Genomic DNA, 22,229 nt, shown 5'->3' on the forward strand with positions numbered 1-22,229 from the left:
GCCGTGAAGAGGGGCTCGCCCTCCAACAGCATTGCCCTAGGCGCTTGATCTGGTCCAGTTTGATTTTTCATAGCTTGCTTTGGCCATCCTGAGGGATCTTGACCACCACCTTACCCCAAGTGCCTCGGCTTCCCAAGGCTATCAGAGCGTCAGGAATGCGCTCAAGCCCAACGAACTCCTCGTCGGTGAACTCGGTCCCGCGCAACTTGCCCTCGGCGACGAGCTTCATAATGCCCTTCCATACCTCGACGACCGTCTCCTTCTCCTTGACGGCATACTGGCCCCAAAATATGCCCACAAGGCTGATGTTCTTGAGAAGGACCTTGTTCATGGCGACCTTTTCAATCTTGCCGGCGGCGAAGCCAATGATGAGAATGCGGCCGTTCCACGCCGTACACTTTGTGCTCGCATCCACCATTCCCACGGGGTCGTAGACGATGTCCACACCCCTGCCCTTGGGCGTCAACGCCTTGACTTTGGCGGGCCAGTCGGCCTCGCGGTAGTCGATGACGTGGTCCGCACCAAACGCCTTTGCGATCTCGAGCTTGCGGGGCGTCGAGGCCGTCGCGATGACGGTGGCGCCGAACGCCTTGGCGACCTGCACAGCGGCGAGGCCGACGCCTCCAGCCGCGGCGTGGACAAGAACGATGTCCCCCGGCTTGATGCCCGCGCGAACGACGAGTGCGCCGTAGGACGTGGGCGCCGTGACGAAGAGGCCGGCGGCCGCCTGGTAGGACCAGCCCTCGGGGATGGGAAGCAGCTCCCGCTCACGGGCGAGGCACTTCGTGGCGAAGGCGCCCTGGGTGGCGCCGAAGACGCGGGCGCCGACGGGGTATTTGGGGTTGGAGGAGGGCGCTTTGAGGACTGTACCCGCGAACTCGGCGCCAGAGATCCAGGGAAACGCTGAGCAGGGGTGTTAGTGAGACGGTCAAGCGACTTTGTGGAGTATTTGAGAGATACCAGGGACTTACGAGGCTGGGTCTGGTATTTCCCTTGGATTTGAAGAATGTCAAAGAAGTTTGCGGCCGAGGCGTGGACTTGGATGAGGTACTCGTCATCCTTCACGGGGACGGGGTCCGGGAGGTCTGTCACGAGGAGCTCCTTGGGAGACTGTTTGGGGTTCAGCTTGAAGCCACCGGAACGAAATATTGGAATATGGATGAGGCTCACCTTGACATATTCCTTGATCTGGATGCCGCGCATTGTAGGTAGCAATGTTGTTGGCTTGAAATATACAAGTGTCCAGGTGAAACAGCCCAAACCCCCAGATTATTAAAGCGAACAAACGGTATTGAATGTGAAAGGTGACAACGTTCTGGATGAGCCAGTAGATATGATTATTTTATACAAAGGTGTGAACAGTGAGTTTGTAGCTTCCAAAATATGAGGGTTTATGCTACAGATGTCGTCGGACTCGACCTTCTCTATGCGTCTGCTACCCCGGACCGGGGTTCCTGAAGGCGCGAAAGAGGGGAGGAGCCGAGGCACATTGGCGGCCCCTCGTTGGCTAATCCTTGAGACTGAGACCTTCTCGATGTGTGAACTCCGGGGGATGTGGAGGGCCCAGTCGGTGAAGGACATTGGCCCGAGCGCTCAAGTCATCAGAGACCCTTCCTTCTCCGAGCCGAGGGTTTGCGGCTGCTGTCATCGTTCCCACTAGCTGTGCTATGGCATGACATGGAGGGCGATGGGCAATAAGTGATCGACAACTGGTTGATGTATTTTCGCTATCGATACTGCCACTTTCCAGTTGCTGAACTACGTCATTGGGCCATATCTCGAAGATAACTTTGCGTGCATGCAAATGGCATCTTGTTCAAAAACATATTGGTCGAATGCCTAGTGGTTCTTGAGTCGCGAAAGTTCAATCGAACTCGGTTTTTTTTTCTCCTTCTGCAAGGTCGCTTGCGTATGGTTTACGGCGCCAAGTTGCATCAGAAACCCGAACGCGAAATCGAAGGTCATGGATGGTGGTAGAAGAGATGACACCTAAGGCTTACCTGTATGTTGGAACAGGGGTGCTCGTTGCCTGTTTGGGAGGGACTCTAGATTCCACTATGAATTGCGCATACGTGCCTGTGTTGGATCTCTTGATACTGGGGGTGGGATGTTTGGATGATAACCATTTATAGAATGATTTTACAGCAACCCTAAGACTGCAGGTTCCTAGGGACAACATATCGGTTAAGCAGCATTGCACCTACATAGTAGAGTTTGGTCTGTGTACCGTTGCGCAACCTTCCAGGAGCAGAGCGATCCTAGTACTGTACCTCCAACCCCACCAGCGTTAGCGCACTGCGGCAGAGAGTACCTAGCTTTCACTCGCAGAGGCGACTGATACGGCGGGCAAATCACCTCCATCATTGGAGCCCACCTTGACAAACGCACCACCGACCGACTGACATCCAATCCTACGACTCCAACCGCAGCTACCGACTAGCCACATACTTTACATACCTAGGTATCTGCCTGATTGACCTCGTCCTCACCCCGGGTTGATCTCGCATTCCGTCGACCCGTTCCAGAATCCCAATATCTTCCGTTCCTCACCAACCACATCTCTACCTCTTCCTCTTTCTCCTCTGCATTCGTAAGCCGTTTTTAGGCCCTTGACGTTACCGCATTCATCGTCGCACTACGCCATCCAGCACAATTACTTCAAACCAAGGACCGCCTCCATCGACTGCATACACGTACCAAACGAGGTCATGGCCGACAACACAGAGGGTGCTGGTGATGCCCAGGTCACCTTTAAGGTGAAGACGGGACAGGATAGCAACCACACCATCACCATGGCTGAGTCTGCCACCGTGTTGGACCTCAAGACTAAATTGGCTGGCGAAGACTTTGAGAACGTTCCCGTCGAGCGCCAGCGTCTTATCTACTCTGGCCGCGTCATGAAGAACGACGACACCCTCGGCACCTACAAGATCAAGCCCAACAACACCATCCATATGGTCAAGAGCGCCGCCAGCAACCCGGCGCCTCAACCCTCCGCTGCTGCCTCGACACCCGCTGCCCCCTCTGTGCCCTCCAACATGGCTGCTGGCACCGCAAATAACATTCTTACCGGCCTGACCGGGGCCAGATACGCCGGCCACATCAACCTGCCCAGTCGCGAGACCTTTGGTGCAGACGGAGGCGTAAGTTGCTCGCGAAACCACGGCGATTGCCGTATACTGTATGGCACAAGCTAACATGACCTGCTGCAGATGGGCGCCCCGCCGTCCGACGACCAGCTTGCTCAGATGCTTTCCGACCCCTCCATGCTCCAGACCATGAACGCGGCTCTCGATAACCCCGACTTCATCAACTACATGATCCAGAGCAACCCCCACTTGCGCAATGTGCCCAACGCCCGAGAGATCATCCAGTCACCTTTTATGCGCCAGATGATGACCAACCCGGACATGCTCCGCAACGTTATGAGAATGCAGCGTAATATGGCTGGAGGAGGTGGCAACGCTGCGTTCCCAGCGCCTGGCGCAACCGACACCACGCCTGCTGAAGCTGCGGCCGCTGGCGCCGGCGCCAATGCTAATAACGCTTCCCCGTTTGGTTTCCCTGGGGGTCTTCCGGGTATGCCGGGGTTCGGTGGCATGGAAGGATTGGGCGATCTTGGTGCGCTGTTTGGCCCGGGCAGCCCATTTGCGCCTCAGCAACCCGGGGCCACTCCTGGTGCGGGCGCGGCGACCGGCAGTGACACGCAGGCTCCGGCAGGAGCGGGGGCCACTGGAACTACGGGAGCGACGACGGGCGGGCAGGGCGCAAATGCTACATCGAGCCCGCCTCCGGCCAACCCCTTCGCTGCCCTGTTCGCGCCCCCTCCTTACGCGGCTCAGGGACAGGCCCAGGGCCAGGGTCAAGGCCAGGCCCCAGCCAACCCCTTTGCTTCTCCTTTCGGCCAGATCAACCCGGAGATGATGCAACAAATGATGAACATGTGGGGTCTCGGTGCAGCCGGCGGCGGCGCTGCCGGTGGAGGCTCTCCTGCTCCTCCGGATAACCGCCCTCCCGAAGAACGCTATGCTGAGCAATTGCGCCAGCTCAACGATATGGGCTTTTTCGACTTCGATAGGAACGTGGCTGCTCTGCGCCGTAGTGGTGGTAGCGTGCAAGGCGCGATTGAGCATCTTCTTAGCGGCTGAGTACGGGTTCAATACATGACGATGCAGGCGGAGACAGACGGTTCATCTTGTGAGGACGCACGATTAATGGATTATGGACTGGTCGCGGAAAGAAGCACATACCATAGTTGGTTGACCTGAACTTGGTTCTGGCAGTTCCCAAGGGGATAGGAAAATTGACCAGCATGACGTTTATGACACCAGCTCGTGCAAACTGCTTTAGGGCATTTTATCAACAAGCTGCCTCGCGCCTCCATTGTTACTACTTACAGGCTATCCTGCTCGCGATGTTTTGTATTGAGATGAACTATGAGAATATTACTCGAAGTTCTGTTCCTTATAGAAACCTGACGTGGTTGCCGCAGCTTGTTGGGATTCCATGCTACCTAAGGTACGGCGCGATATGGGTTGGATGGGGCGATTAGACCGCTCCGGAAAACGTGCACCACATAACGTCTCCAAACTCACCACCTCAACTTACCACTGACTCCTACATCCCCTTGCCGATCGTTTGGTTCCTGCCAACACTTTTACCGCAACTACCTGCCCAAATACGATGTAGCCGTCATGATCCAAGGCATCTTCTATGCTAGGTTCTTCCCCAAAGAGGGTAAGTAACGCAGACCTTCTCGCTGCACCCACATCGAGGGCATCTCATCTCATCTTATCTCACTAACCGGCACTCGCAGGCCCACACATCGTGGCCCAGTCGCCGCCAGGCTGCATCACAGCCGCTCCCGGCGCGGTGACGACGAAGCCGCCGCTGATCGACTGGGACGTAATGCAGGAGTACATCGTACCGCGCAAGGCCTTCTTCAACCGGTACATGACGGTGCAGGACCCGGAGGGCAAGTACGCCGTGCTGGGCTTCCCCGTGCTGATCCCGCACCAAAAGTACCAGCGCAACGAGTTCATCTTCAACTTTGGGCTCGTGCTGGACGCCGACGCGGACCTAGCGCAGTACGAGCCCGTCGTGAGGCGGCTGGCCGTCACCTTTAAGGAGATGGAGAAGCAAAACGAGTATCTCAGCCAGGAGGACGGTGGTGGGAACAGCGGAGGGGACAGGAGGCCGATTGAGAGCTTGCTGGAAATTGTGAAGGAGGATCTGAACAACTACGGCGAATGCATGATCCCCGTCGGTAAGTCCATGTTGCCGTCCTCTCCTTTTTCTTCCTATTTTGCCTTGGGTCATCTTCCCTGAACAGAAACGACAGACGAGGCGAACAGGATCAACATGAAGCTCTTCCCGCACCACGCCTGCCCGCCCCTGGTCCGGGGCTGGCACGTCCCCGTCGCCAAGATGAAGTTCGCTGAGATCGTCGACCAGACGTGGGACCTGACGATGCAAAAGGTCGTCGCGCACGTTGACGGCGTCAACGACGTGCGTCGCATCGCCTGGCTCGCCGACGTCTCGCTCGACCTCGCCACCCTTGCCTTGCGCCACCTGCTATACTACGACACCATCCTGCTGCTGGACATGTTCTTCTTTGGCTCCTGCTACGCGCCCCGTCCTGGCATCCACGACTTCGTCGCCAACCGCGATGGCATCGTCGACGAGTGCGCGGCCTACGTGTGCATCCACGCTCGCCAGCGGGTCAGCAACTTCATGCTTATCAAGCTGATGACGAGCTTCTGCGTGGGCAAAAGCGTCATGGAGTGGCTGCGGGCGCACCAGGAGGCCGGGTTTGACGTGTTGCGCTACGTCGACGTGAGGAGGCTCGTGCAGTTCGGCGTCATCAAAGGGTGCCTGTACCGCGTCCACAAGTACGTCGTCTCGAAGCAGTACCTGGCGGCACTGGTGACGGGCCAGGCGAGGCCCAGGGTCGGCGGCGATCCGCTGCAGCAGTACACGGACGGGTGCCACTCGTTTGACCAGATCATCACGGAGAGGAACCTTACGGACGGTGAGATTATGGAGAAGCTTAAGAGCCTGCCGGTGCCAAGCGGGGACTTGACGGTGTTTTATCGCTGAGGAAGTCCGGGAGGGGGGTAATCACGAGTGACAGGGTTGTTGGAGGCAGGACAATGATGAGGAAAGTGCTCTTTTTTACATTGTTTTAGGGGGGTAGTATACATATCGTGGTACAGACGTTTGTACATGGTATCGTGTGATACGTCAACTCTTCGCCGATAAACGTTCCACCGCTTCACCTACTGCAACTTGTGACCCTCTCCAAAAGCCTGCTGCCTCTCGCTCTTCTTTGGAAACTTGATATCCGGGTTGTTGGCGACGGTGACCTCCTCCTCGTCGGCGGCCAGCTTCTCCTTGAGCATCTGCTCGAGCTCGCGGCGCGACAACTTGCGGCCCTCAGCGGCGGCCATCTCCTTGAGCTGCTGCATCAGCACGCGCGTCTTTCCCTTGTAGGGCTCGCCGGGGTATGCCTTGCCGCTCTCCTGCCACTCCTCGTCGCTGACGACCTCGATGATGCGGACGTTGTGCTTGCCCTTGCGGATGATGAGCAGGCGCCCGTCGATAAGGAACTTGGGCACGTCCTGGGGGTACCAGAGCTTGACGGGCGTCCAGTCAAGGTTTCCCGGGACAAGGCCGCGCATATCCTTGCCTGGCGCCGCGGCGACGTAGGCGCCCTGGGCGCGGGCGATGCGGTGGCCCTCGCTGACGGACGACGCCAGGCCTGCGGCGTAGAGGATGCGCGCAATGCCCTGGTTGTAAATGAGGTTCTCGGGGAGCTGCATGTCCATCTTTGGGGCGTTGTTAAGGGTCGTGGGATGGCCTTCGATGGCTTTGTATGGGGCCAGGAAATCCTGTCCTTCCTCGGATGCGCCGGTAGCGCCCGCGATTTGCGCGGCGTTTCCGCCCTTGCTGAACATGAACTGGTGCTGCTGCTGCTCCCGGATGGCAACGTCGGCACCGTGGACCAGGGAGAGAACTTCGAAGGCGAGAGTATGCTGGGCAACTCTTTTGGGCGGGTCCTGGGCGTGCTCGATCATCAACTTCTCGATGCTGGTAGTGGGAAGGAAAGTGAATAGTTTGAGAAGCTTCTCGACCTCGTTGTCGGGCCGCCTGGCGAAGTATCCGTACAGGTCAAAGGCGCTGGTCATGAAGGGATCGAGCCAGACAGCGTTACCGGCACTCTTGCCGAACTTGGTGCCAGCGTTGTCCGTTAGAAGGGGCACAGTGAAGCCGATAGGGTCATCCTTCCAAGTATCAGGCATTCTCATGTTGGGGTTCTCCTCTGAGGATCGGATCGTCTTGACGGCCTCGATGCCCGTTACGATGTTGCCGAACTGGTCAGAGCCTCCGATCTGCATCTGAACGCCTAGCTTGGAGTACAGGTGCCAGAAGTCCCACCCCTGCATCAATGGGTAAATGAACTCGGCGAGAGACATGCCATCGCCCTTCTCCATCTTGTTCTTAACGCTATTTGTATGGTCAGCGACGTAGCCAAGAGATTTAGGGCGTCCAAGCAAAACTCACGTATCGCGGCTGAGCATGGGCCCTATCCGCATGTATCGACCCAACCGCTTCATAACATCATATAGCGGTAGACCCTGCCACCACATGTTGTTGTTGACGAGATGCTTCTTGCCCGCCCACTCTGGCTCCTTGCCATACTTGCGCCCGAGCGCCTCGACGTTACTCCAAATCTTCTTCAGCTGGTAATGGATCTTTGTGATGTTCATCGACACCTCGCTGTTCGCCATGACCTCACGGGTCTTTAGACGGTCCGTCGGATCGCCTATCCTGCCCGTTGCGCCGCCGACCAACGATACGGCTGTGTAGCCGTGGAGATGCATCCAGAAAAGGGGCATGAAAGGTAGGAGATGGCCGACGTGGAGGGACGCTGCCGTGGGATCGACTCCAACATACGCGCCTATTCGTTTTGTTCGCAGGAGTTCTTTGATCTGTGGTGTGCGTCTGGAGTGGTTGGGTCAGCAACTCTCCGTCAGGGAGCGGCGGTGACGGCGCTGCGAAGGCTTACCCTGCGACGTCCTTGACGTAACCTCGTTCCTCGAAGATGTCCCAGATATTTTGAAGTTCTCCTTGCTCAATAGCCTCGGCACGCTTCGCCCACTCCTCCTCCCCCATCCGGCGCTTCTCCACGACTTTTTGCGAGATCCATCTCGGCCGGTTCGGCTGCAATTGAATCACTGGGATCTCGGCGCATCGTCTGCAGATGTTCCGCCGCAGCTCAGGCAGACGGGACGCCAATGTCGACGACATGGCGGATTGTCCGTATGCCTTTTATGAAGAATCTTTGACCGTATTAAAACATCGAAAAAGAATGACGAGAAATACCAAAGGTTCAATAGCTGGCTACTCAGATATTCAGATCAACTCTGCACTCTGTACTGAATGACTGACACAACGCCAAAGCTGTCGCGTACAACTGGACCCTCTCGAACTCCAAAAATTTCCCTTATCGCGATTACGATAAGATTTAGGACGCATCTACGTTGTGCCGACAGCCGGGTCCTGTTCGGTCTAAGAATCACGTGGAGATGTCGGAACATAGCCAGCCAATCACATCACTTTGAATGTCAGACGGCCGTGTCTGCGATCCAAATACCTTACGGGTTAGTCGTATACCCTCGGCTAAGTGGACATCATAGATTCCGGCATTTGGGATCTATTTCTCCAGTCTAAATCACCAAAGACCGACTCTCAACCACCCCTCCCTCTTGACATTCCCCCAATTGAATTTGCCTCGTGAGCCCCAACGATCACCATGGCTTCGATTGTGCGACCCTCCCTTCTCCGGCAGACCGCCACGGCGGCTCGCATGACCCAGGCAGCCCCGATCCGCTCCGCCTTCGTCAAGAACTCGACAAGAGCTACGGCCTTTCACACCACAACCAAGAGGCAACTGCTGCCCGTCGGACCCCGTACGTGTCTGTTGCCGTCATGTAATTTCTGAATCAGAATTGCTAACTGGGTGTTTGCAGAGGTCATTGACGGTGGAGGTACGAAAAACACCACGAGTCAAAGTGCGAATGGAACCTAACCCGTGATATCTAGTTAACAAGCCCGCCCCCGTCCCTCCCCCAAGCCCCGCTCACGGCTCTTACCACTGGACCTTCGACCGCCTTCTCGCTGCTGGTTTGGTCCCCATCACCATCGCCCCATTTGCTGCCGGCTCCCTCAACCCGACGACCGACGCTCTCCTCTGCGCCATGATCCTCATCCACTCTCACACCGGCTTCCAGAACATCATCATCGACTACGTCCCTACCAAGCACTACCCCAAGTCGCGTAAGGCTACCATGTGGGGCCTGAACCTGGCCACCGCACTCGTTGGCCTCGGCCTGTATGAGTTCGAGACCAGCGACGTTGGCGTCACTGAGGCCGTCGCACGTCTCTGGAGGGCGTAAGGGATTTCCTCGTCGTTAGGGGGGAGCTGCCGCTCGGAAAGTACCCCGGTAAAATGGCCCAAAACCGTAGCCCACCATTTATGTCGAGCGGTTGAAAGCGCGCAGCGGGACGCGTGCTGTGCTGGGTATCAGAGTTAATAAAGACGCTGGTGTCAGCGTATTGTATGTGTGATTCAGGGGCGCTACGGTTTAGAATTGGAATGGCTAGTGTACAATCACCAGACTAGGCAAAATTGGATTCTTTGTCAATGAACTCGGCTTGGCACGTTATCGTGGTCTTCCTAGACGTTATCTGGTCTGAAGATAGTTGGTCCGATCTCAGGAGACACTTTTAAATCCAGCGAGGTATTGGCTTGAAAAAGGTATTGTTCAATCTCATGAGGCATTTTCAGTCGGATGCTTTCGACCGCCCAACGAGATAATGGTTTCTGGAAATGAGGGGGCGCGACATTCAGGATGTACTCCATCATCTGCCGCCACTTTTCTTACCCTTATCCAGTGAGCAGTTTCAGAACAGAGCAAAATCCACAAGTACAGCTGAGTTTCATCCAAGTAGATATCTATTAAGAAAATCCGGGTTCCTTGAACATCAGGAGGCAAATACACTACGAGGCTTGTACCATGATATGAAATAGATAATATCAATCAAACTTGAGGAAGCGACAAACAGCTTAGGCTTCCATTGCTGCAGCCAACTGTCGAGGCCGTTCCTAACAGTCTTAGCTCGACAAGGAGAGGCTGGTGATCTCAGAGCCGCCCATACAGTCCATCTCGGGTGTCGGCGGTGGCAGGTTCTCGACTTTAATGCATAGGAATGCTGACTTATACATATTAACTCTGTCGATACAGGCTCCGTCGATACGGGCGCCGACTCTCTTGGGAGAGAAGCCATGGGCCTCGAAGACCTTGATGTACCACGGGTTCAGCGCAGACGAGCGGAGAAGCACACGGCCACCCTTCTTGAGGGCGCGGTTGAGCTTCGTAATCTGTGCAGCGGCGGCCGGGGCGCCTGGGTCGAACCAGTCCATGCTATCCATGACGACAGCAACGGTCAGTGTACCGGGCATGATACGATTGATGACCTCGTCAATCTCATCTGTGTGTATGCGCAGGCCATCAAAGGCGTTGGGGCGGGAGAGCTTGGCGTGGGCCTTCTCCGAGAGGTAGTCGGGATGGCAGCGCTTGGTGAAGTCGCCAGTCATGCAAACATGGTAGTATGGATTGTTGACGGCGATATGCGTCTGCTCTGCGACAGGGTCGAGAGTGTCTACCATGTAACGCCAGATAGCATGCGAGCGGACCTTCCGATCCATCGGTCTCGGCCCCTTGACAGCCTCGCTCTCGGCGTGATCGTTCTCGATCATGGCGAGCTGGTTCTTGGGAACACCGAGAGCGGCCCAGAGGAAGCTTTCCTGACTGACGATGAGGTTGCAAACGAGCTTCGAGAGCAGGGCGGGACGAATCTTATTAAGCCAGACCTCGCGCTGCTCATTGAGGGTCTTTGTGGAAAGGAACTCCTTGACGGCAGCGCGGCAACCAAAGATGCGCGAGATCCAGCGGAAGACGCGGATGGCGTGACGTGAACCGCCCGTATCGTAGAGCCCATAGCCCTTGGAGTTGGCGAAGACATGAACGTTCTGGAGCCAGTACTGGAACGCACGGCTGGACAGATGGGGGGAGAGCTTTGTGAGGAGCAGCGAACGGAATTCAGAATGTTTACCCTTGCCGAACAGCTTCCAGAAGTCCTCGTAGGGGAGGGCGGTGTAGGATGCAACTTTGAGCTCGAGGAGGTGGTTCTGCGTAGGGTTCAGGTCAACCGCGTGGATTCTGGCTGGGCTTTGCATGGCATAAGATAGGATGTTGTCACCGGCGCTGGTGATGGCCAGCACTACGTCGTCCGAGCCGAGCCTGAGGAGGCGCTCATCCACCTGCGAGTCTTCCCACGTGAAGGCATAGATGTACTCATCGTTGAACTGGGTGTGCTTCTGGAGCTGGTCGTCGTAGTAGATGCGCCAGTGGTGTTTCTGGTAGAAGAACGAAGGCAGTGGCAGGTTCGCAGACAGATTCTGGATCGCTGCCATGAAGGCCTTGGAACGGATCTCGGGCGCCGATCTTTCGACTGCACGGGTAAGGGCATCGCCCTGGTTGGCAGGGAATAGGTAAGGAGACTCTGTGGCAAGAGCATCGATCTTCTCAATGATCTCGTGGGGCAGACTTGTAGAGGAGAAAGGCTTCTTGTGACAACCGACCCACACATAGTATGGAATACAACCAAGAGTGTAGTTGCGGGCGTTGATGTTGAGAACCGTACCAAACTTATACTCAAGGTAGTCGCGACGACTGGCCTCGAGACCCACTCGGTCTATGTCGAACCATGCGCGCCAAAAGGTTCTCAGAAACCAGTTGACATGGCGTCCGACAAGCCCACCTGTGAAGTTGCGGAACGAGAAGTCGGTCTTGGATTGGACGTAGAAGTCAACCACACCCATCACGCCGTCAGGAGACAAGAGTGAAGTGAGCGAGTCGACGACAGAGTAGTAGTCAGGCTGGTAGGGCTCTGGTTAGCGAGAGTTAGTTGAAGTGGCATCTAGTACTTACGATCATGGACAAGCTATACGACATGGTGACGAGATCGGCACCGCCATGCTCGACGCGCTTCTGGGAGAGGTAGCTCAGGACAGGCGAGCGCGGAGGAATGCGGTTGGTCGGAAGATCATTTTCATAATCCTCGAGGCTAAACTTCCTCGCGTCCTCGCATACAACCTTGACGTTATTCCAGCCAAGGCGTTCAAACCGCTGTCGGGCAACTTCGCAGAGAGACGGGGAGAAGTCAACAAGGTATACACTGGAGAAGAACTCGGGAACATTGACGAAGCTGGACATGGCCTCGATGTTCCAACCCGTTCCTCCACCAACCTTCGCCATATTAACTGCCGTTCTAAGGTATAAGGATCAGAAGGCCAACTCACATCAACCCAGATCCGCTTGGCCTTGCCGCCCTTGCTGGGGCGGTCATTGGCCTTCAGTTGTGCTGCGACAAGCGCGAGCATGTCCTCTCTACCTTGCAAGAGAACCTTCCTGGTTGCATCATAAGCGCCGGCTTGCTTCTCGTAGAAGCTCTCAAGGGCATCCTGCTGGTTGCCCTTCTTGTCGCCACTGTGCGGCTTGATGAAACAGGTATAAAAGAATAGCAAGCAAGACTTCAGGAGGCTCGGGGCCTCGTTGCCGTTCCTTTCCGCTTCTTTTGTAGAAAGAATACTGGCAAAGAGCAGGCCGCTAAGTGCCAATGCACTCAGTCCAGCAAAGGAAGTTTTGAGGTCAAGGCCGAGGGGTAAAATGTTACCACCAAGAGAAGCCATGGTATTCTCTCATTGCTCTATGAGTTGAGAATGTGCGTTGAAGCGGTTCCGTGGAATCTTTCTTTCACTTTTTTCTTTCTTTTTTCCGGGTCGAAGTGAACACAAATGGCCGATTTGAGGACACGGAAGGGGGAGACCAGAGGGAACCCAGGCGCAACTCGAGCAATTATAGACGTTCCAACCACAACGACTGCGTTGTCTTCCCGGGGTCACTCAACCCAACATCTTGTAACGTATACATGACGCATATGGTGGGGACCCGCATAGCAACAATGTATCAAATACGTGGAATGATTGAGTAGACAATAGGGCATGGTAGGCATGCTGTCATCGTGTGGTAGCCCGCAGTGGTTGAGGAGAGACTCGGAGTTTGAGGAGACGACGACCCCCGGGCGAACGAGGACCCTGAAGAGATGACCCCCACTATTACTCTATTTAGCGTGGAAGCGTGGGTGAGGTAAATACAGGTTGCCCATGCCAGATCCCAGTGGGCCAACTCGTGTCGGCCAATGGCCAGAGCACATGGGCTAACCATCTGGTTGTCAACCGCCTGCGCTGGTTGATGGTAGGGTTTGAACCAGCGTGCCTTGCACCAATACTCTGTAAGTCTAAAGGCACGGGAAATCGCAAGGCACACCGGCTTCCTTCCATCTTCCGAGTCCATTGAGTACTGAGCCTTGCTTGCGAGGATCGCGGGTCTCATCTTGCTCTGATCTATCCAAGCTTCCCCACGTTGAAGCTTCAGCTTGTGTATCAGAGGATACACCATGTTAAAGTTGTCTCTCTGTAAGTAGCGTCAACTGCACAAAGGGTGGAATATCCCACCAGTGGTAGCTCGCCCGTTTGAGCTAGGACAGGCCATTGTTTGTTGCCATGCATAGCACGCAGCGTCGCATATCGGTAACTGCAGAGTGCGAGCTGCCACGGGTCGGGCCAACCAGACATGATGCCAATGGGAGACAGGACTCGAGGCACATGGCACCCATTGGCAACACCACGATCACATGAAAGGGTTTCCCGTCTTGTTGGTAAGAGCAATTCCCGATGAATCCCTTTGCGGATGATCACCTTGAGGCCAGTTCCGGGGCTCCCCTCCTAATCCCCTCTTATGGCCTATCCTCGTTGAGACCCTGTCTATTGGTACTGTAGCCCGAGACGAGTAGACACAAAAGCCGAGTTACGTCGAGGGGACACTCGTGCCAAACAACGGACGTTACTGGGGCTCACGGTTCACTGGCCAAGCCTGGCTCCGTCAGAAATGCCAGCATGCCGTAGACCCGTGGAAAAAGTACCAGGCCAGGTCATTGTCCGAAGCCACTGCAAGCGTGGTGCTAACGTTGATGGTTCTGATCTGGGGTATAGGTAGACTCGGATGCTAAAGCTAAGTGTGCATGAGACGATTGAGAAGTCTTCTCCTGCTTAGCTGATTTCGATGAAGACTGAATGATAGAAAAATCAAGTGGTCTGATTGAAGATTTCTTTCTCATCGAAACAATACTGTTGTTCATTTTAACGAGTGACTGGCTCCCAGACCCCAATTCACTGGGATAAGTAGCTACCGAAGGACAATGGGCCACATGTGATGACAAACCGCGACCCTTGGAGGCTCGTTCGCCTCTGCTCGCTGCTCTCTGGGGTATACAGATCCACTGATTGGGCGCGGTCCCTGAAGTACCTCCAGCTCTGTGGCAGCCTGCCTTACTGACCCCAAGTACCTACTTGTAGGTGTAGGTACCTACTTTCCACATGTACTCCGTACGTCCCCCAGACTTCCACTGGCGACCTCGGGGCACGTAGGTACAAAGGCGGCTCGACCCATACTTCCGCGATCAGTGACCAATCCAGTAAGCTGACTAGGCGTGTACCGTAGGACGGCGCGATCTTTGACTGCCAGTCGACGCTCAACATCAGATGTGCAACCTCCAACCTGGCATAACTCGATCCATCGTAATCCTCAACAACGTCGACACGCATGTTCCATTCACATCAGCACATCGGCCGCAACTGAAAACGCCTACCACAGACAGCTCGTGATGCCGCCCGCCGCGAGCCAGAAGGGCACTGGCAAGAAGGCCGGGCCCGGTGCTATGCGACAACGGAGTCGCAACACGACTCCCAGCTCCGTCGTCCCGTCCGCCAGCTTACCGCCCATCGAGGCCGTCGATACCGAATATCTCGAGCTACGCGTCGAGCAGTTCCGAAACCTCAACTATGATGACCTAGTCGACCAGGGCGCGTCCAATGCCGTCATACCCGATTCCAAAAGCCTTGACGGCATGATCGCACGCCTCCAGCGTCTACAGGAAACCATCGACAGACGCAGCAATTTCTGTGATAGGGGCATGCGGATACTCGCCAGTACCCGCAAGCAATACGTCAACGACGTCGAAGAAAGTACCGACGCCGCTGGAAAGGCCGAGGGGGATAGCAAGAAGACCAGCAAGACAAACAAGAAGAAGAGAAAGGCGGCTGATACCCTAGCACCCCCCCAGGAAGGGGGAATCGGTATGTCACCCACTACCTTTTGCTTGGCCCGGCGCGGCTCAGTTCTCTTTTCAATTTTCCCTGCCTGGCTTGTTCGTGGGGCATTGGAAGCTGACGGGGAGCTCGCCTCGTCACCGCGAGCGATTCATCGTCTTCACCTTGTTGCGAGTACTGACCTTGCCCGCTACCGCAGAACGGTCATCCCCGCTTAGGGAATCCACTAAACCACGAAAGCTTTCGCGTGACTCGGCCAGTTCTTCCCTGTCACCCGTCGCACCTGCAACGCCATCTGCAATGGAAGTCGACGAGAAGACCAAAAAAGAAGACAATGAAGAGGAGGAAGAGGAAAGTTCAGAAGACGAGGGCGCGCCGCCCAAAAAGGCGCAACCCGCTGCGCACACTTTCGGCGACGACCCATCCACCTTCCCCGACCCGACCGTTTACGAAATTCGCCCAACGCACCCAGGCATGCCCGATGAGGAGTTGAAGGAGATTTACTCCGTCGCCGTCTTCCCAAGGACCGACCTGGCCGATCTCATCGCTGGCGACCCTCCCGACAAGGACTTTAGTAGTGCCAAGCCCACGAACCAGATCAGCTTTTCAACCTTCTCAACGTACATGGAACCGTACTTTCGCCCGTTTACCGAAGAAGACCTGGGGTTTCTCCGAGAGCGCGGCGATCGCGTCACACCTTTCCACATGCCCAAGAGGGGCAAGAAGCACTACACCGAGATTTGGGCAGAGGAGGATGGGGCCATGGCTCTCGACAAACCCCAGAACGCCCGCGAACAATTGGCACCTAACCAACCTCGTGGCGCGATTGACAACATGGATGACGAGGTTGCTGAGACAGACAAGTTATCAGTCGGGCCGTTGTTATCACGCTTGATGCAAGCCATGCGACCGGAGAACCGGCCCCAGGCGGACGAGGACAAGGGCCCCAACGGCGTCCCCAACGGAGACACTGCCATGAACGGTGGCAGTGTGAATGGGGAGTTTGGAGATGCGCAGCAGAGTTTCAGCGACGATAAGGCGCCGCCAGTTCCTCCTGCATCCTTCATGCCTGAGTCAAACTCGGAGGCTTGGAAGAAGGCGTCGCATCCCAAGCTGGAGTACACACAGGTCGATGAGCGAATCAAGCAGGAATTGAGACACATCGGTTTCCTTCCTCAGGAGGGCAATTTCGAGAGCGAGTACGACGGCGCATTCGACGACGAAGTGGCGGCCAGGCTGCGCCTGCTGCAGGGTCGTTTGCGTGAACAGATGCTCATCAACGGCGCGCGCAAGGCTCGACTTACAGAACTGGTCAAGGAACGCATGGCGCATCAAGAGTACCAGACGATTCTCGAGGACCTTGACACACAAGTGCAGGCTGCATACCTCAAGCGGACGCGCACGATGGGCAAGAGCAAGAAGAACAAGCGTCCTGGCGGAGCTGGAGGCGGCAGTCATGCCGTCGGCGGCGCGGCTGGCATGGCGAGGCCGGGTATTGGCGACATGACCAAGACCCTGATGGAGCGCCGCAAGCGCTGGATCGACACGATAGGATCTGTATTCGATGACGAAAGCCTGGGCAAGGTTCCCCGCAGTTCGGATACCGACTCTTCAATCTTCAAGGCAAACGTCATGTCTGACCTGATGAAGAGGGAAAAGTCGCAGTGGGACGAGGAAGTCGAGGAGGAGTGATTCGCAGGTGGTGATGGGAAACCGAGGGATTGCGACAATACATTATGACTTGCACTGGCGCCAATTGAGGCTTTGATTTTGCTTTCAGGGGTTTGGGAGGCGAGCTTTCGGGCGGTAGTCGGTTCAGGGTCCGGCTCGGCAGACGGCGTTGGGGGCTTGATAAAGACTTGATTATCAGTAGACTGAACAGTAACTTGGCAGATGGTTATTGTAGCGATGAAGAACTGAGGCACCAATTCTTATTGGAAACACACTTCTCCGAGGCCGCAAGCCAAACCTTTCGAGCATCGCCTACTATGCAGTGCCTTCTCGTGCCTCACTTTTATTTGCAAAGGCATTTATTTGGCAACTGTGAGGTCCCGAAGTCCATCAACTGTTGCTGATGTGTCCCCGACGGCGAACAAAGACGAAGGATATTTGAAGCCGTCGGCAGGGAACTTTAGAGGGTACCGTGTCTGATCTTCTTATGCTATGGGCTGTTGTAATTCAACATATGTTTTGTATGTGCGCGTGTGTTCACGCGTCAATGAATATGCCGTCGGGCTTGGTTTCTGCAGGTGACTAAGGCTGTCTGTAAAGCGTCTTCAAACCATGGTAATGCACCCTGGTCTAGAGTAAGTTCGGCGCAGCTTTTCCGTAACCGGGACCACTTTTCGTACTAAATTCTTAGAACTAGAGCATACGAAGCCATGAATCTTGTCGAGCAGAAGGCGGTTGTGAAAGTTGGTGGTTCCGTTGACTCGGTAGCATGTCCGCATCTACTTCGTTACGTATCGGCTTTATACGTGCAGCTATCACTTCATAAAATAAATTAGCCGAAGTTATTCCCAGCACGTCATCTGAACCTGCTGTGTATCCTGGACCGGAGTGTTCAAGTGCCATGGTATTGAATATGTGGGATTGGTGTACGTCTGGCGTCAGGCAGGCTGGTGTTTAAAGGATACGGGAACAGGGTGGTGCCGATCCAGGTACCTGGAAATACAACATCTCGAAAACCGTGATGGCTAAGCCACGCCTAGACTGTCGACTTTGGTATCACATATGTCTTCAAGAGGTGAATAATTGACCTATGCATCAACGCTTACCGCATGCACATCCTGAACAGCCCTACCTGCTCGAGAAAGGTTACGGAACGGGGGTTTCCTACAAATCTAACCATTGATCCAGCGGCTTTGAAGCTCTGCACGATGCACCGAGTTTACAAAACAGATCCGGAGCTTCGCAGCTGAAGCCTCACTGTGAACGGCGAGCAGACGCCATATGACGGGTGCTCATCGTGTTGGGTTTCAACTGACAAATACAGTTTCCCCTCTTGATACAGAGAGAATTGGCTTCCTGGATTATTTCCCCAGACAGTGGATTTACTCCCAGCACTTCAAATAGTCACAATGTCATCCATGGTGAGGTCAGGTCGGGGAACTAGAGTTACCCACGACAATTGAGCATCACTGCGTCGGCTTGTGCTATTAAGCGTGGTTGACTTTGCTGATTGACGATGCGGACCAGGTTGGTGGAAGCATAGCACTCATATAACGATCGGTTCCCGGAGTGTGGGGGCCGGGTGCTACTGTATCATGCATCCGAGATGCTGGGGAAAAGCACTGAGAAGCAGTGGGCTTAATTAGTGGGAACGGCACGGAGTTGACCGGTCTCTCTAGCTTATCTCCTAAAATCTGGATGTAATGCCTATTAGACAGACGGGAGGATTGCATTGGTGGTTTGGCAGCCGCACACTCAAGGACCTTCCCTGTGCGGGGTAGTGGAAGGCGCCTTATCATCATCCCACCTTTTTTTTTTGTGTGGCCGCCGGTCCAGGCCCGAGGGTGGCGCGGGCGCGGGCGCGGGCGCGCGCTCAACGGCCGCTCGCTATCAGGACTCACTCAGTGTTTCTGTTCCCGTCCTGGTGCCGGTAAGGACCTCTAGTCTCTAATTTCTCTTCTTACCCAACATACGTGCGACGCTCACCGAGAAGATTCCGGTTCGAGACTGTACACATTTTGCCCGCCAGGATGCATCTCGTACCAAAAGAGGTCTGTACCAAAGTCAACCACTCTTACACATCCCTGTCGTCTTGGCAGTCTGGTTGAACCGCAACGGCAGTGTTAACACAGGACATCGTGATTACAGCTAGATAAGCTCGTCATCTCTCAATTGGGCTCCATAGCGCAACGGCGACTCGCCCGGGGTGTCAAGCTGAACCACTCCGAAGCAACGGTACGAATTCCTCCGTTTATGGCTTCGGCGCCGCTGTTCAGGACCGCGTGCACTAACACTCACACCCAAAGGCATTGATCGCAAGCAACTTGCAAGAGCTCATCCGCGATGGCAACCACACCGTCGCCGACCTCATGAGCCTGGGGGCCACCATGCTGGGCCGCCGGCATGTACTCCCCTCCGTGTGTAGTACCCTCCACGAGATCCAGGTTGAGGGCACATTCCCCTCGGGGACCTACCTCGTGACGGTCCACAACCCCATCGCGACTGACGACGGGGATCTCGCCCGTGCCCTGTACGGCAGCTTCCTTCCCGTCCCCAGCAACGATCTCTTCCCCATGCCCGAGATCGCCGCCTACGAGCCCAAGCGGGCCCCTGGCGCCGTCATCACCGCCGTCCACAAAGTGAAGCTCAACGCGGCGCGGAAGCGCATCCGCCTCAGGGTCAAGAGCAAGGGTGACCGCCCCGTCCAGGTCGGCTCGCACTACCACTTCATCGAGACAAACCCGCAGCTCGAGTTCGACCGGGAAAAGTCGTACGGCTACCGCCTCGACATTCCTGCCGGCACGTCGGTGCGCTTCGAGCCTGGCGACGTCAAGACGGTGACCCTCGTCGAGATCGGAGGCAACAAGGTCATCCGCGGCGGCAACCGGCTCGCCTCAGGGGGCGTCGAGCTGTGGCGCGCGACGGAGATTGTCGAGAAGCTTCAGCTGGCCGGCTTCGCGCACGCACCGGAGCCCGAGGCCATTATGGACTTCGCCGAGGCATACCACATGGAGCGCGCGGCGTATGCTACCATGTTCGGCCCCACCATCGATGACCTTGTCCGGCTGGGGAGTACCGACCTGTGGATCAAGGTTGAAAAGGACTTCACCGTGTACGGCGATGAGTGCAAGTTCGGCGGCGGAAAGACGTTGAGAGAGGGCATGGGTCAGGCGACGGGCCGGCCGGATGCAGAGTCGTTGGACATGGTTGTCACCAACGCGCTTGTCGTCGACTGGACGGGAATATACAAGGCCGACATTGGTGTTAAGAATGGTATGATTGTGGGCATTGGAAAGGCGGGCAATCCCGACGTCATGGACGGCGTGACGCCCAACATGATTGTCGGCAGCTGTACGGACGTCGTGGCCGGCGAGGGCAAGATCGTCACGGCAGGCGGTGTCGACACCCACATACACTTCATCTGTCCTCAACAGGCGAACGAGGCCGTCGCGTCGGGCATCACCACGATGCTGGGCGGTGGTACTGGTCCCAGGTGAGATCCTTCCTCGTCCTCTCAGTGAGCATGTTCACACACTGGCCGTCAACTGACACGCTCCAACCCCGTAGCGCCGGCACGTCCGCAACGACCTGCACCCCCGGCAAGAACTACATGCGCGAGATGCTTCAGGCCTGCGACTCGCTGCCTCTGAACATTGGTATCACCGGCAAGGGCAACGACTCAGCTCCCGAGGCACTGCGCGAGCAGGTTCTCGCCGGCGCCTGCGGACTCAAGCTCCACGAGGACTGGGGTACCACACCCGCGGCCATCGACTCGTGCCTCACCGTGTGCGACGAGCTCGACGTGCAGTGCCTCATCCACACCGACACGCTCAACGAGTCCGGTTTCGTCGAGTCCACCATCAACGCTTTCGCCGGCCGCACCATCCACACCTACCACACCGAAGGTGCCGGGGGCGGCCACGCGCCCGACATCATCTCCGTCGTCGAGCACCCCAACGTGCTCCCCTCGTCCACGAACCCCACGCGCCCCTACACACGCAACACTCTGGATGAGCACCTCGACATGCTCATGGTATGTCATCACCTGTCCAAGAACATCCCCGAGGACGTGGCGTTCGCCGAGTCGCGCATCCGCGCCGAGACCATTGCCGCCGAGGATGTGCTCCACGACCTGGGCGCCATCAGCATGATGTCGTCCGACTCGCAGGCCATGGGCCGTTGCGGCGAGGTCATCCTCCGCACGTGGAACACGGCGCACAAGAACAAGGTGCAGCGCGGGTTCCTGGCCGAGGACGAGGGGACGGGCGCCGACAACTTCCGCGTCAAGCGGTACGTGTCCAAGTACACCATCAACCCCGCCGTCGCGCAGGGCTTCTCGCATCTCGTGGGGAGCATCGAGGTCGGGAAGCTCGCGGACCTGGTCGTTTGGGACCCGGCGTGGTTCGGTACCAAGCCAAACTTGGTCATTAAGAGCGGCCTCATCGCGTCGGCACAGATGGTTAGTTCCTCTTTCACCCCTTTCTTCTTCCCTACCTCTCCACAAGTCTCGTCGACTGCAACGCTAACAAAACCGCGCCCAGGGTGACCCCAACGCGTCGATCCCCACGGTGCAGCCCGTCATCGCGCGGCCCATGTTCGCGCCCCTCGTCCCCGCGTCGTCGGTGCTGTTCGTCTCGGAGGGCTCCATCAGCTCCGGCGCCATCGCGTCCTACGGCCTCCGGAAACGCGTCGAGGGCGTCAAGGGGTGCCGCACCGTCGGCAAGAAGGACATGCGCTTCAACGACAGCATGCCCAAGATGCGCGTCGATCCGGAGAGCTACGTTGTCGAGGCCGACGGCGTCGTGTGTGAGGCAGCGCCGGCCGAGACGTTGCCCTTGACGCAAGCGTTTTACGTGTATTAAGCGGGTATAATGAGAGTGTGTGAGAGAGACGGATTCTCTGGAAATGGCTGGAGCGTCTGGTAAGGAGAAGGAGGAGGAGGAGGAGAGAGAAGGTCTCGCTCGAATCGATGCGGAAAGAAGTAGACCTGGAGTAGGAGTTTGTGTGTTTGATGCGGGGAGTATTTCAGAGCGCACGAGCAACATATATGGTAGCTGGGATACCTTCCAACGGGGGGAAGGGTAATTGATGACACATGAGAAGCTATGATTCACCAAAAAAGCAACGCAACAAATATCTCATTACTAAATCGCCAAGAAAAAAAGGGAGCGAAAAAAAAAAAGGGTTGCCCTTCATGTCTGTTAAACTCTCCGTGGTCTGCCTGCTAGCAAACCCCGGTTCCGTTCACTGCGGAAGTACTATT

General features: G+C 56.2%; 8 protein-coding genes across 8 annotated transcripts; 5 read left to right on the forward strand and 3 right to left on the reverse strand.

The window, feature by feature from the left end:
- Window positions 1-67: 67 nt before the first annotated feature.
- On the reverse strand, window positions 68-1,203 carry GLRG_00626 (zinc-binding dehydrogenase; the record flags this gene model as incomplete). Its single annotated transcript, XM_008091311.1, has 3 exons — window positions 68-903; window positions 972-1,110; window positions 1,171-1,203. The coding sequence occupies 3 exons, from the start codon at window positions 1,201-1,203 to the stop codon at window positions 68-70; spliced, it is 1,008 nt and encodes a 335-aa protein (XP_008089502.1).
- Window positions 1,204-2,708: 1,505 nt separating this feature from the next.
- Window positions 2,709-4,148, forward strand: GLRG_00627 (ubiquitin family protein; the record flags this gene model as incomplete). The annotated part of the gene is made up of 2 exons (XM_008091312.1): window positions 2,709-3,143; window positions 3,213-4,148. The coding sequence occupies 2 exons, from the start codon at window positions 2,709-2,711 to the stop codon at window positions 4,146-4,148; spliced, it is 1,371 nt and encodes a 456-aa protein (XP_008089503.1).
- A 546-nt stretch (window positions 4,149-4,694) lies between these two features.
- On the forward strand, window positions 4,695-6,099 carry GLRG_00628 (nitrogen permease regulator 2; the record flags this gene model as incomplete). The annotated part of the gene is made up of 3 exons (XM_008091313.1): window positions 4,695-4,737; window positions 4,817-5,266; window positions 5,342-6,099. The coding sequence occupies 3 exons, from the start codon at window positions 4,695-4,697 to the stop codon at window positions 6,097-6,099; spliced, it is 1,251 nt and encodes a 416-aa protein (XP_008089504.1).
- Window positions 6,100-6,278: 179 nt separating this feature from the next.
- Window positions 6,279-8,310, reverse strand: GLRG_00629 (tRNA synthetase class I; the record flags this gene model as incomplete). Its single annotated transcript, XM_008091314.1, has 3 exons — window positions 6,279-7,506; window positions 7,564-8,004; window positions 8,069-8,310. 3 exons carry the CDS (start codon window positions 8,308-8,310, stop codon window positions 6,279-6,281), a joined length of 1,911 nt encoding a protein of 636 aa, XP_008089505.1.
- A 505-nt stretch (window positions 8,311-8,815) lies between these two features.
- On the forward strand, window positions 8,816-9,458 carry GLRG_00630 (CybS protein; the record flags this gene model as incomplete). Its single annotated transcript, XM_008091315.1, has 3 exons — window positions 8,816-8,972; window positions 9,033-9,050; window positions 9,106-9,458. The coding sequence occupies 3 exons, from the start codon at window positions 8,816-8,818 to the stop codon at window positions 9,456-9,458; spliced, it is 528 nt and encodes a 175-aa protein (XP_008089506.1).
- Window positions 9,459-10,177: 719 nt separating this feature from the next.
- GLRG_00631 (uncharacterized protein) lies at window positions 10,178-12,817 on the reverse strand (the record flags this gene model as incomplete). Its single annotated transcript, XM_008091316.1, has 3 exons — window positions 10,178-12,004; window positions 12,057-12,374; window positions 12,428-12,817. The coding sequence occupies 3 exons, from the start codon at window positions 12,815-12,817 to the stop codon at window positions 10,178-10,180; spliced, it is 2,535 nt and encodes an 844-aa protein (XP_008089507.1).
- A 2,033-nt stretch (window positions 12,818-14,850) lies between these two features.
- GLRG_00632 (histone acetyltransferase subunit 3) lies at window positions 14,851-16,987 on the forward strand (the record flags this gene model as incomplete). The annotated part of the gene is made up of 2 exons (XM_008091317.1): window positions 14,851-15,322; window positions 15,495-16,987. 2 exons carry the CDS (start codon window positions 14,851-14,853, stop codon window positions 16,985-16,987), a joined length of 1,965 nt encoding a protein of 654 aa, XP_008089508.1.
- Window positions 16,988-18,996: 2,009 nt separating this feature from the next.
- GLRG_00633 (urease) lies at window positions 18,997-21,828 on the forward strand (the record flags this gene model as incomplete). The annotated part of the gene is made up of 5 exons (XM_008091318.1): window positions 18,997-19,017; window positions 19,115-19,201; window positions 19,273-20,459; window positions 20,534-21,425; window positions 21,508-21,828. The coding sequence occupies 5 exons, from the start codon at window positions 18,997-18,999 to the stop codon at window positions 21,826-21,828; spliced, it is 2,508 nt and encodes an 835-aa protein (XP_008089509.1).
- Window positions 21,829-22,229: the final 401 nt, after the last annotated feature.

Source organism: Colletotrichum graminicola (assembly GCF_000149035.1).
Source record: "Colletotrichum graminicola M1.001 genomic scaffold supercont1.2, whole genome shotgun sequence".
Lineage (NCBI taxonomy): Eukaryota > Fungi > Ascomycota > Sordariomycetes > Glomerellales > Glomerellaceae > Colletotrichum > Colletotrichum graminicola.